This window comes from Desmodus rotundus, chromosome 1 (genome assembly GCF_022682495.2).
Source record: "Desmodus rotundus isolate HL8 chromosome 1, HLdesRot8A.1, whole genome shotgun sequence".
Lineage (NCBI taxonomy): Eukaryota > Metazoa > Chordata > Mammalia > Chiroptera > Phyllostomidae > Desmodus > Desmodus rotundus.
Window position 1 is genome coordinate 35129620 of NC_071387.1, and position 14149 is coordinate 35143768.

The following is a 14149-nucleotide window of genomic DNA, read 5'->3' on the forward strand; positions in this document are numbered from 1 at the left end:
CAAGTGAGGAAAAATCAAAATAGTGTTTTTTTTTTTTTTGAAGAGGAAAGAATATATTGCCCTGGTGGAAAGGTTGTCTTAATCCCAATGTACCTAATTAAATATTTAGAAGCACTTAGTGTTTTTAAGCAAATATCTTACTCTGTGTCCCGAGGGAAAGTAAGTAATCTGGGTATGTAGTGCTCACTTGTTTTTCATTTTTATTCTCGACCAGTAGAAACTGTGAGGATGGCTATGTATTTTTTTATGGGAAATAATCACTGTGAGTACTTAGAATAAGGGGTGTCAGTGCGTTACTGCAGGAACCAATTGAATGCCCACGGTTTCTTATAAAGCCTATTGAAATGATCTGCTTATTTACAGTGATTGAGATAGAATTTTTAAGCCTGCAAATTGATGAAACCCTTCAAAGAAGTAACCTAATTAGAGAGCCTGTTGTTTTTTTGTTTGTACGTAATTATAGGATGTGTACGACACTCTTGTAATTTAATTAAAAATTAACATATCACCCTTTGTTATCAATGCAAGGAGGTTTCAGTTATTGTATTCATAAATCTCTGGACTTGTTCATTTGGGTAATATCTTTAAAGTCAACCCAGCCAGTTTTATTATATTGAAATAAAGTTAATCCAGCATGTTCAAATAACCTTATATTAGAACCTGAAAATCTAATGAGGCCTTGTATGTTCTGTGTGCTTTGGCTACAGCCCCACCACTTATGTTTTGGATGAAGATGAACCTCGATTCCTTGAAGAAGTTGATTACAGTGCAGAAAGTAATGATGAGTTAGATATTGAATTAGCTGAAAATGCAGATTATGAACCTTCTACTCAAGAAGAAGTACTTTCTGACTCTGAATCATCAAGAACATACTTACCTTGAGCCCCCTGCCATCTCTTGTAAATGCAAAGAAGAAATGAAATATCTTGATTTTTATTACACAGGAAGTTTGAAAGAAATGAGTTTATAGAGAGCTGACTCATAAAAACAAAAAGAAACTTGGGCCTGTTTGGTTTCAAGACAATAAATATGTTATTAATTCATTATAAAATTGGCATTTGTTTTATTTAAGCTATTCAATGCACTTTATATAGCATTGAATTATCAAATATTAGATTTACTTTTTTTAAGAAAAACCTGAGTATAATTGCATGAATTTTTATCTCCTCATGGTTATATCCTGCATCAAATGGATAATTTTGAAGTGTGTGAGAATATAAAATTTAAATTCTAGAGTTGTTGAAAATCCCGAGCTTTTGAAAACTAATATATATGTACATGGATTTCTATAGATATGTCTGTGTAGGGATGGGTAGATATTGAAGATAAGATTGTTCTTCCAAATCATGTTAACTGTTGAGTTGTGACTGAAATAATCCAGAATTTGCCTTGAAACCATTACATTCTACATTTACCAAATTAAACAAATAAAAACTATATTAAATGTTGCATTCATTTCGTCATCCTTTTTAACCAGTTCAGATTATTGGTTTATAGAATTTTAGTGAAAATATTATAAAAATCCAACATCTGAACACATTGATAAAATTTTGTTTAAAAAATGCCTAGTTTACCAGTGTTGTGTTTCATGGTATGGGTGTACCTGTACTTACCGCAAAAGATGTGTTTGAGCAGCTCTTTCGTCTAAAATTGAGTCTCAGGAGTGCACTTAAAGTTTATCACTGCGATCAGTTTGTTAAGGAGCTTTAAAAAGGCAGTGAGCATACAACCCAGTGTTAAAGCTATAGTTGTGTATAAGCTTACGTAGCATTTCCTAAGCTGTGCTATGTTATTGGCCTTACCGAAGTAAATTCACTTAGGGCGTGCTAACCGTTCTCTGAGTCCTAAATGACTGCAGTGAATTTAAGCCTTTTTTTGTAGTGACATCTTCCCAGGCTTAGCCTGTCCTGCTGCAGGAATGACTCTGTTTTCAAATAAAACAAGTCCAGTGATTTTGTTTAAGTGCTTTAAGAACCAAGTTTCTGTTCTAACAAAATAAATCCAGAAAGGTACCTCATGAACAGCTTCTTGTAGGTGCTTGGGTGTCAGCACTTATCTTTGCTTATTCCTGATTCAGTTTGTCAATCCTTTTTAACCTGTAGTAATTGGAAAGAACTTACAGAAAGTGTATTTCAGATTTTTGCATTTTCCAAATCAGTGATTTTCATTGTGTTTTATTTGAGGCATTATTGTCCACAGCACACCTTTTTCCGGTGTTACAGGAACCTGTTTAAAAACAGCATGGAGCAGTGGATAAAGAGGTCTTTTTCTCTAAATAGCCTCAGTCTTACTAATCTCAGAAAATAAAGACTAGATGGTGAAGTTGAAGAAAACCTTAGTGTGTGGTGACCTAATTTAGGAGAGATCAGACAATACTTTACTCTAGCGAGGTAAAGTATTATTTATTTAATAATTTATCTAATAATTTATAAAGTTATATATTTTGTATATGAAATAATTATACATCTAATTATAATTTTTTCAGAGTAGATTATGAAGCCACTATGTCCGTATTGTGAATTTTTCCTGGTTCTTATAACATTAGAAATTAAAAGCCACAGTAGTCATTATGAAAAGCAACTGCAGTTAGTATAATAATGTGCAGAATAACTCAGAACTTCAATTATTATGTTAAGCAGTATAAAAACGCCTTGTCATGTACTGGTACAATATTTTGTAGTGATGAAGCTCATCTCTTAGCATATGTTATAAATCTGAATATGCCTTTTATTAACTAATTATTCATAGGATTAAAGAGAAAGTCTATATGGTTAGAAAATTATTTTTTTCCTTAAACAATAAATAGCTTTGGAAACATGAGAAGTAATCTAAAATCCTACCTTTCCTAATTAGGGGTAAAACTAAGTTTCATTGTCCATTATTAGCTAAAATTGCCCTAAATCTTACTTCTGTGGCTATGTCCTTTCAGAATTTTCAAAGAATGTTTGCCATAAGCCTGAAAATTAACGTGTAGTTGATAAGCTGAGTCTAATGATAGAGTGTAGGTTTATTTACCCTGCATTTGGAACCACCATGAATTTCTTAAATGACGCCTTGGTCCAATCCAGTGGTTCTCAGACTGCGTAGCGCACCTCGGGACCGCCTGGAGGACTTGCTTCTCAAGCCAGAGCTTACTGGCTGTATAGACCTGGGGTGGGCCCCCGGCACTTGGATTTCTTAAAAATTCTCCCGTGGTAATGCTGTAGGACCCATTCTGTGGGAACCACAGGTCTGGTCTGATGTGCTCTTTCACGATCACGGGTTCCTAGAATCAGAGGACCTGTGAATTGGGAATTAGCACCAGAGATGATAACTAACTTGCAGAATCAAGGAAATAGACACCCAGCCACAGGGTTACTTGGGCAGCACCAGGGTTTCAGCCCAGGTCTCCTCACCACCAGCCTCATGTTCTTAACTCTAAAGGAGATGCTGCCCTCTGCCTTTCCCCAAAGAGTGAGAAATGTTAAAAGCTCAGGGTCTCTACTGAGTTTGTGGAATGCATGCAGGCAAGGCAGGATGCAGAAACCTGTGATTCACGTTGGCTTTTCCTTCATTGCAGTCACAGTGTCGTTTGAACACAAGATTTTTGTCCTACATTAATTATCTGCTGCTTTTTCCAGTTTCTGTGTGGTATTTGTCTGCGTCCTAATTAAAATAAGTAACCTGGAGTTGTGCTTCAGATAGCGTACTGACAGCAATGAATACAGCACTTTTAAGTTTCAAATATCCACATAGAGATGACCATATTATTATGAGCGCTGAGATGGGTAATATACAAATGTACTAATGGATTTGTCTTTGTGCATGATCCAGAAATAAATGACAGCCATGAAACTGTAAATGTATCTTTAGAAATCCTTTTGTTTTTGATGCACTTTAATCATAAAATATTAATTGAAGAATCAGTGGGATTTCCCCTTATTTTGGTGAGGATTCAGGAGCCATGTGTAAACCTTAGTTGTCTCCATTTGGGAAAACCTGTTGAAACAATACTTCCATTGAAAGGCTCTTCTACCATTATACAATTTTTAACATTTAAATACATATTTCTCTGGTTAAAGTTCATTTAAATGCCTGCACAGAAAAAGGGAAACTCAGAAGAAAGTCTCATTTTCTTTATGAGAATTAATTTTTTTGGACGTTTAGTTCTTGAAATATCACACTTCAGTTGTTTTTCACTTTAATGATATTTACAAAGCATTTATCTCCTGGGTTGACACCGGGCGGAAGGGAAGTCTTCCTTTGGTGCCCTCCCTCCTCTTTTTATACCCGGAAGGGTAACGTAGGCCTGATGCTTCCCACTCTGCCTCATAAGCCTCCTTTCCAGGCTCTTTTGACCTCTTGGTTCCTTCTGTCAAGTCTTCCTACCTTGTTCAGAGCTGGCTGGTTGCTGGGGGCACTGCGTTATTAGACTCCTCTCTTTCAGTTTGAGGTTGCTAAATAGGCAGAGCCTAAATCCAAGTGAATGGTCCTTTTGTGGTGGCATTTGAGGCATCACGCAGGACAGAGATATTTTGGAGCCTGGGACGTGGTTGACACCGTTGAGGGCCGAAGCGGTTCTGTGCGTGCACATTCATACTCTCAAACCCGTGTGAAGTAGAAATGGATTGAGGAACTCCTCTGTTTGTAAACCCAGGTGCCTTTAAAGGGCTGCAGAGGTTTCACTGCAAAAACCTAGAAAGGTTTCCTTTCATAATACCAAGTGCAGGACTCCCCTCTCAAAGACGTCATCGATAGAGTGCCAAGTAAAAATGAGGTGAGCAACAGCAAAAAGCTGAGGACGGGTGTTTTTAATGTACTTTTAAGTCACAAAGATCTGTGACAAATGGCAAATGTGAAGAAATTCTAAAAAGCAAAGATGCTCATAATTGAAAATTAATATAGAAAAAGCTAGAGTTTAATAAATAAAAGTAAAGTCTGCACCTGTGAAAATAGGTTGGCTTCTCTAAGCTCTTTTTCTAGCTGACGGTGTAATTAAGTAGGGAATTTTAAGACTGGAAATATATTTTCATGTCTAGTGCTAAATATTCACGAAAGTCATGTTATCTTTACAGTGTCAGGACTTACTATTTAAACTTTCCCATTCTCCATACCCCCTGTATGATTGTTTGTTTCTTCTGTTTCCTCAGTCATTCTTAGAAACGCTTAACATTTCATGTTTCCTTTTTCTTTCAGAATGTGGGCACTTGAACAGAGTGAATGAATTGGATTTCATGTAAAAAGATAAATTTTAAAATCTGAAGGATGGTAATTTGTATTTAATGTAGAGAGAGGGGTTTCCAGTGCATAACCACCTTTGCCAACCTTTATTTCCCCATCCTGAAGAGCTACACAGGATGAAAACAAAAAGCCCTATCACTTAGGCTAAAATCCAGATCACTTATAGCACAGAGTGGACATAGTGCGGTTGCTTCCCACATATTCATTCTCCCCCTTGCCCAAGCCGCCGTTTAAGACCTGTGTGTCTGAGGCCACCAGCTGCAGGGGGAGCACATGGCCTGGGCTGACCAGTCAGCGTGTTCTGTCTGCTGGTCTGGAGCTGGCCCGTGATGAAGCCCATCCAAGAACGACTGTATGTCAGGACTTTTAAAGGTGATGCTAGAATAAAGGCCCCTCGTGGGGAAGGAAGGGTAGAGCTGCTGGCGGCCACCAGGCGTCCTTGAGTGGAGAGCACTCCTGGGAAGAGCTGACACTGAAGGAGCAGAGCCGGGACATCGAGAAACACCGGTCCTTTGGTCAGTGGAGCCCCATGTCCCACTGTAAGTGGAACCTTGGACTGCGTCAGTTATATGGACTTACAAATCTCTGTCATTGTTTAAACTATTTAATTGGATTTTCTGTTACTGGAAAAGGCATGTCTCTCACACAGGTTTGTATGTCTGAAACTGTCTGAAAAGCCAGCAACCTTCAGGGTCCGTCCCTGAGGGGTGGCTCCACCCAAAGCACATGTGCTAAGAGAAGTTCTTTTACCCAAAGGGACACTCTGAGAAGGCAGAAACATCAGGAGTCTACTCAGACACGTTGGACAAACTAATTTTTGTTTTGTATCAGAAAAGTTGACCGGGCTAGAAGTGAACCATATTTTTGCCATCGCCTGCTCAAAACTCAGGGATTCCAGGCATGGCACTTGCCAGTGGTTTCAGAGATAGTATTGTTCCCAGAGCGGACTTCTCAGCATCTTGGGAGTTCGTTCTCTCCTGGGGTAATGGAGGACACAAGTGGTGTGCGTTGAAAGCGAGGACCTCTTTACTGGTGCATCAGAGCAACAGGTGGGCCCAGAGGGCAAGCTCAGAGACCCTGTGTTGAGTTACAGCTGGTCTGATTGTAGACCAGTGAGCAAAAGCAATGGGATGATGTTTAAGTATCATTCAGTTACCAGTTTCAAACTATTTCCATCCACCCACCAGTTAGAGCTGCAAATCCCTGCCTTTCATTCACACAAGGTTCATAGATAGAGAGCATTTAAATAGCTCTTTACGATTCAAGAAGTGCTTTCCTAAAAGTTACTTGCGCATCTCGGAAACACTGTTAATAAACATATCACTAGCATTTCCATTTAATTCGTGAGAAACGTGAGGCGTGGACTGGCCACCTCATTTACCTGGACTTGTTAGTGTGCTGCAGGGGTGGGGCTCAGACCCCAGCCTGCAGCCCCGCGTCCGATGACCCTGTGCCTCCTCACAGGCAGCTCAGCGCTGGCCGGGGCCACTCTGCAGGGAGTCAGCTCAGCCAGCCTCGTGGAAATGGTGTGGTGGTTGGACAAGCGTGCAACTGTTTCATCACCGCGTACCATAAATAGAGTCCCGGAGGAAGGTGGGGACAGCTACACCTGGCTGCATCCACTGTGTTAAGTACCCTCCTGAGTGCTCTATGAGACTGATCTCGATGGAAATGTTTTCTCTTTAGCCCATGGAATGATTCTCATATTTTCCAAGTAAGTATTTTTTGTGGGTGGTTGGGAGAAGGCAGTACATCCAGTGTTTGTTTCTAACCATTTAACATTTTTTTTTTAAAAGGAAAGAGACCCTTGGGTCTTTTTATTTGATGTTTAACAACATAGGTAATGGTTTAGTGCAAGCCTCTCTCTGTCTCTTCTGGTTTCAGTTAAGGCTTGGAAAGGCTGTGTCTGCATCTGTGACGCAGGGGTCAGGGTGGGATATGTCCCCTCTACATGTGTCTCCCAGACTTAACCTAAAGTCACTGTTCACTTCATGTTCTCTAAGGAATTTATGTTTTCATCGAAGAGATAGTTTATTCTCTAGCTTCGTTATCATTTTAACTGGCAGGGCCAGGAAGTAAGTCTTAGAAATAAGCCCATAAATTACCTGTTTTTCTACACTTAATTTTAGAGGAATATAATTTTTTATGATACAAAATAAGGATAAGATGACTGAAACACTCCAACTTTGTATTAGCTTGTGATCAAGTTACTGGCAAAAGCTCTTATAGACTTTGTATTTATTGGTGGATTGTGCTTATTAGCTTGTATCGTCCTCTGAGCCCTGTAATTCTGAGGGTGTGAGTGTGGTAGTTATGAACTGGAGAGGTGGGCACTGCCTCTGTGACCATTTTGACAAGGTGCCCCCATGCCTGCCTTGTAGAAGACATCTGTTATGGGGATTCTCAACGCTGGGATGCCCGGCTAAATGAGGAGAGCTCTAGGACCCTGATGGCTTTACTTCTAGTTAATGTTGATATGGGAGGTTTCACTGTATCTTTATAGGTAAGTCCATCAAATTTACAAAACTTTTTCTAATCCTCACCCAAGGGCATGTTCATTGATTTTAGAGAGAGAGGAAGGGAAAAAGAGAGGGAGAGAGAAGGGGGGTTGGTGGGGGAGAGAGAGAGAGAGAGAGAGAGAAACATTGATCAGTTGCCTCCCATATGTGCCCTGACTGGGGGTTGAACCTGCAACCTTTTTGGTGAATAGGATGATGCTCCAACTCCCGGAAACAGCCATCGGGCCAGGGCTACAAAACTTTTAGCCAGACCACTCCTGCGCACCCCGCTCTGTTCACTACTTAGAGTGCATAAAATCGTGACTTTTGGCTTTGATGGTAAGAAAGGCTGGCCTTTGCAGAGGGCCTGCCTGCTGTGCTGCAGACACTGACCCGTGTGCTTTTTCCACACGTCCCTATTTAGTCTTCACACCAACCCCGGGGTAGGTAGTGTCAGCCCCGCTTCACAGATGTGGAGACTTCCCTTGCTAAACGTTACCCAGCTAACAAATGTTGGAAGGTCAGTTGGTTCTTCTTTAAGTCAAGCAGGACAGTGGCTACTGGAAACTACCATGAGGCGTTTCACAAAGTTGTCATCCTGGATTCCATGGTATCTCACCGGGGAGCACACATTTCGTGGCCACCATGATTTAACAGTGGGCTTGTAGATGTGGGCCTGCCATGTTGCTGTCGCCCCAAGGAACAGGTACAGTGGGACACTCCAGTCTGGCTCAGGACCTCACTAACCTGCACACTGCAGCAGGATGGCTTTCTGGCCCATCACAGTTAACTTCTCGGCAGTAGTTCTATTCACGGTCTGCCCCTCCGCACGTGTCTCGTGAGTGAGCACGGTGGAATCCAGGTAGCAATTCAGCCGCTACATGGTCCAGTTCCCCACTCCCACCCGTCATAAACCTTTTGTCGTTGATGTTAAAGCAGGGAGAGAAAATAGGTGTACAACTGTCCTGTTGTCTTGATTGGAATAAAGAGAATATGGCTAATTGGGAAAAGGTTCAGGGACTAAGAAAAAGTAACAAACACATGTTTCCAAAGTGAGTATCTTCTATGCTACCGTTTACAGTCTCGAGAATTGATACGGTAAGAAACCACTGATTAATAAAGGCAGATTGTGAGTATTCCCTCATGGGGGAAGTGCCACTCTTTGCAGCATGTCCTGTTACCCCTTAGGTGCGTTCCTGGGGTGCACCAAACAGGTAGTGTAGGGGGGCTGTATTGGAGACCAGCCATGGGCTCTAATGACGGGTGGTACCTGATCACCCTACAGGTGCCGTCTGCGAGTGGGACTTGGGTGTAGGGAGTGTTGAAATAAATTGCTGGGCCCAGGATGGTGCCACTCGGGCCTGCGGTGCCACATCAGCAAACCAACACCGTGTGTCCCTATGGATGCTCTGCTTGACCGGAAACACAGCACATCCAGTTAGCCAGTCTGCAAACACCAAGTCAGCTCTGAGCTCTCTATTTTTGTGTCTTCTCACCCCAAACAAGCTTGACTCTGTGGTCCCAATCAGGTATTTTTTTATTTTTCTCTTCCTTGCCCTTTTCCTAGAAAAACTTGCTGCTTTCTGCCCCATTTTGCAGTTTTCTAACTGGACACCGTCTGCTTCATGAAGTGTTGAAGTTTGTGTTGCCGAACCCCGGCTGGTGTGGCTCAGTTGCAGCATCAGCCCGTACACCAAAAGGTCGCGGGTTTGATCCCCAGTCAGGGTGCGTATGAGAGGGCGACCCATCGATGTTTCTTTCTCTCTCTCCCTCTCTCCCACTACCTCTCTCTCTCCAATGAAAAGATGTCCTCTGGTGAGCATTAAAAAAAAATTTAAAGTTTGTAGCACCAAAATTTAATAATTTTTTAACAGGAGTGTCCCACGTTTGGGAGGGATCAGAGGGCTCAGGGAAGAGAATGGGCAGAAACAAATGGCGAATCAGCAGGTGATGACAGCCCTCTGACCTCAGGCCAGGCCAGCCCCACCCAGAGAGCCGGTGTTCTGCATTGTATTTAAATGTCAACTTGTACAGGAACGATGGAACTTACTTTTACAGACTTAGAGTTGTTCTAAAAATTGTGTGTCGTATTACAGGTGCAGGTGGGAAGACACATGGATAAAAGCTAAACACAGCAGAGACAGACTTTACCTTTAGTTTTTTTGGTATGTTAATATTTATTGCAATGGCTTGGTAGTTTGATATTCAATATTGTGATCCCTCCAACTTTCTGTCTCAAGATTGCTGAGGCTATTTGGGGTCTTTTTTGATTCCATATACATTTTTGGAATATTTGTTCTAGATCTGTAAAATATGCCATTGGTATTTTAATAGGAGTTGCATTGAATGTATAGATTGCTTTGGGTAGTATGGACAATTTAATGATTTTAATTCTTCCAATCCATGAACACAGTATGTGCTTCCACTTGTTTGTGTCTTCCTTTATTTCTTTCTTCAGTGTCCTATAGTTTTCTGAGTACAGGTCTTTACCTCCTTGGTTAAGTTTATTCGTAGGTACCTGATTTTTCTTGTTGCACTGATATATGGGGTTGGTTTTTTTTTTAGTTTCTCTTTCTGACAGTTCATTACTGGTGTATAAAAGTACCACTGATTTCTGGATATTAATTTTGTATCCTGCCACTTGACAAATTCATTTACTAAATGTACTAGTTTTTTGGTGGAGTCTTTAGGGTTTTCTATGTACAATATCAAGTCATCTGTGAATAAAGACAGTTTTACTTCTTCCTTTCCAGTTTGGATGGCTTTTATTTCATCCTTTTGTCTGATCCCTGTGCCTAGGGCTTCCACTACTATGTTGAATAAGAGTGATGAAAGTGGACATTCCTGTCTTGTTCCTGATCTTAAGGGAAATGCTTTTAGTTTTTGCCCATTGAGTATGATGTTGGCTGTGGGTTTGTCATATATGGCCTCTATTGTGTTTAGGTATGCTCCCTCTATTCCTGCTTTGCTGAGAGTCTTTATCGTATATGGATACTGGATTTTTTAAAAAATAAAAATCACATGATCATATCAATAAATGCAAAAGGTATGTTAATGTTTAAATAGCCCCCATCCCAAGTCAAAGCTGCTTGCCTGGGAATTTACAGGGGCCAGATGTAACACTCAGAAGTGTAAGTTCACCATAGGTCTTTCGAGCGATGGTTTTAATCTTTAACCTTTTCCATTATCAGCGCCCCGCTATGTTCTCCAGTTCCACAGGCTTGTTTTGTTATCTCAGCTTGAGAGCCCTGCATCTTATTAAGTGAAGATCCTTTCAAATTATCTGAATTTTTTCAAAGGGACAGAGGATGCCCTTTCACAGGTCTGCTTTGCTAGGTTGCAATTAGTCTGCGTTGGGCGGAGGATTTAATGTCTGTTTAATTAATTCACCAAATAGTACTATCACAGCTTGTGAGGTTATACAGACCCAAAGTAATAGTAGCAGCCTATTGACTGAAGGGACATGGTGCTCTATTTCCACAAGAAAATAATGCATATTTTTAACAAAAGAGAGGGAAGAAAAGCAGGAGATATTCTACAAGTCTTTATATCTAGCTTAAAACCGTCTAGAAATTGCCTCTTCATTTTGGGTCAGTAACGTCCCTAGACTCTTGGAAATCGGAGACACTTTAGTTAATGCACTACCGAGAAGCACAGACTTGGGAGTAATTCAGCTCTTGCTGCTTTGTCGGACTCGTGTCCTTATCTTGTTGTCTTTATTGATGAAACTGGGCCATAAAATTCCTGGGAAAATTAATATTTCCCTTCATCAGGTTTCTCACCAGGGGCGGGGGCCAGGGTTTGCTGTGGGCTTGGGGGGCTCCCTCACTTTGGGTATGGAACCCTACTTAGATAACCTGTGGGGCCAAGGATGCCCTTTCACGGATCTACTTTTCTAATTCAAAATTAGTTTGCGTGGGTGGAGGATTAATACCCATTTAATTAATCCACCAAATATTACTGTCATAGCTTGTGAGGTTCCAGAGACCCAAATTGGTAGAGTGTCAGGCACACAGCCCAGCACTGTGGAACAGCTCAGTGACTCTGGGTGGCGGCCCATTGGACTCCTCATTTATTCTACGTAGTATTTCAGAATTTTTCTGCCCTGCCATGGAACCTTTAGTGCTGAAAAGGCTCTCGGAGGTTATCAAGTCCCATTCTTTTTTTAGATGAACAAACTGAGTCTGAGAGAGGTTAAGCGACTTGCCTGAGGCCTCCCAGCTTTCTGACTCTGCTCTTGAACCCCCGTCATCAGGTCCTTTCCGATGCGCGAGCTCTGCCTGCACATCCATTAAGGATGAGCAGAACTGACTCAATTTCAGACATGTCTCATATTCTGTTGACAATTACATTGCCCATCTTGTCATTTGACTTTAGAGCTTTGGGGAAGCACCTTAAAATATAATTGCAAACACTCTACCCCTCCAAATGGGCGCTCCCCTGCCTAATAATGAGGCTTTTAAGTGGAGGCTTAGGAGAGCAGCAAGATGATAGCTCCTGTGAAATGAGAAATCTGGGCAAATGGGATTCGATAATGGATTCTTCAGTGACACTGGTGGTCTGCTCTGTGGTTGTGTTGGTACATTTTGTATTTTTAATAGTCTGCATTTTTAATACAAAACATCAGGTTATTGCCCAAATACTGGTTAGGATTTTGATTATTTTTCAGTATTGTAGCCAAGTATCTCAAGACATTTTTTTCTTCTTCAAAGCTGTATGTTTGATGCTCCTGTTTTGTTTTTTGTTTTTGTTTAGAAGTTGTACTTTCTATTGTTTGTAGATCTAGCAAAAAAAGAAAAAAGTTTTTCCTATTGCCTCAGTGACTTACTGTTCTATTCTTGGAGTAGAAATTCCAGGTAATGTTGGATTTGAGACACCTAGAAGAACTGCCTATGAGCTCAGCAGCTTTTAATTGAGGGCATTCATTCACTCATTCACTTGTCAAACTTTTATTAAGTACTGATGTGCACAGCGCCAGAGTAGGTGAAAGGGATGCAAAGTGAGTAAGACATGGTCCTCGTCACAAGGAACTTGGAGTCCCATGGAGGAGATAGGCCTGGTTTCAATAAGCAATGATGCGAGACAGAACATGATGCCCGGGGAAGGGGCAAAATGCCAAAGGGGCATTAGGGAACGAAGGGCTAATCCTGGAAGTGGGCCTCTGGAAGGGTGGGATTATATGAGACCGGCTGGATCCTAAAGAATGCTGGGGATTATGAAACCTGAGAGATGGCCGTGGGGGAGTGCAGGCAGGGAGAGGACTAGGTGCTTGGGTGTCCCAGGCAGAGGGAACAAGATGAGCAGAGGCTGGCCGTGGGTAGGTAAGAGAGAGGGAAGTGGGGCTCTGAATTTGGAAGCTATGCTGTGGAGTTTGTATCCATAGGTCAGTGGGGAGCCACAGAAGGCTCTTAAGTAAGTGATGGGGTTAGCTTTACATTTTAGAAAGCTGAAGAACGATTGGAAGGGTATAAATCCCTGATTTCTCTTTTGGATCCAACAACCAATTGCATTTCTTAGACTTGCCTCTCAACCCCCTTCTTGGAGGAGTCTGTATCCAACTCCTAGTTCCCTCTGGCCACTGGCCGACCCTGGGAACAAACCGGTAGGGGCCCTCAGAAACCGGACCCACCCTCGCTCTGAGCCGGAGCCTGAGGCCCTGATGAAACAAACGACGGTAATCACACCAGTGTTACTGCTCCTTCTGACTTCAGGGCTCGAGTTTAACAAGTACATGCAAATTGTGGATCTTGACATTTCTACTAAGGATTCTAGGCTACGTTAATATTGTCACAGAATGAAGTCCTCCAAGGCTAGCAGGCCTTAGAGAAATCGATAAATAATTTTCCTTCTTGCCAGACCGGAAAACAAATTCCTGATTAGTGAATTTGCTGAGTGACTCCCTGTGGAGAGTCCGCCTAGGGAAGTGGAGAGAACTGAACTGCGAGCCAGCTTGTCTACTACCGCACCTTGGTCAAACCTGCGGCAGAGAGCGCATTTCCTTGCAATTCATCTTATTAACCTATAAACTAAAAGATCATGAGGTCCCTCAACTCTGTGATTCAGTGATTTGGCCCAACTTTATCTGTTAAAACATGTATTAGATGGGTTACTCTGGTTTTTGTTATAAATGGAAGGTGTTTGGGCAATCACATTAACTTAGCTATGAGGAGTTCATGACGGGTGATGTTTGAACTGAGTCAAGTTTTTGTGTGTCTCTGTGTGCAGGACACATGTGCAAAGCAGTTTAGACTCACAGAGCATTTACAGGTAGCTCCTTACCTCATTAAACTGTTACAATAGCTCAGTAAGTGTGTAATCACCTCCGTTGCACCATGGAGGAAACCGAGCCACAGGCAGATGAGCGTGAACTGTGCGGGTCACCCCCTTGTGTACGTGGGGCGGAGGTCCAAGTCCCCACTCTTGGGTGGCAG

The 14149-nt window shown here is 41.8% G+C and overlaps 1 protein-coding gene across 9 annotated transcripts in view; it reads left to right on the forward strand.

Moving 5' to 3' along the window:
- Nucleotides 1-10458, forward strand: part of AGTPBP1 (ATP/GTP binding carboxypeptidase 1) — a 155202-nt gene extending 144744 nt beyond the window's left edge. For 8 of the 9 annotated variants that reach the window (XM_053923435.2, XM_053923446.2, XM_053923450.1 and 5 more), the window contains one exon: nt 708-1051. In XM_053923435.2, the coding sequence (XP_053779410.1) occupies nt 708-882 (175 nt within the window). In that variant the 3' untranslated portion in view covers nt 883-1051. Of the gene's footprint in view, nt 1-707; nt 1052-5175 lie in introns of those variants that run through there. The other variant, XM_053923441.1, reaches the window with a different exon arrangement.
- Nucleotides 10459-14149: the final 3691 nt, after the last annotated feature.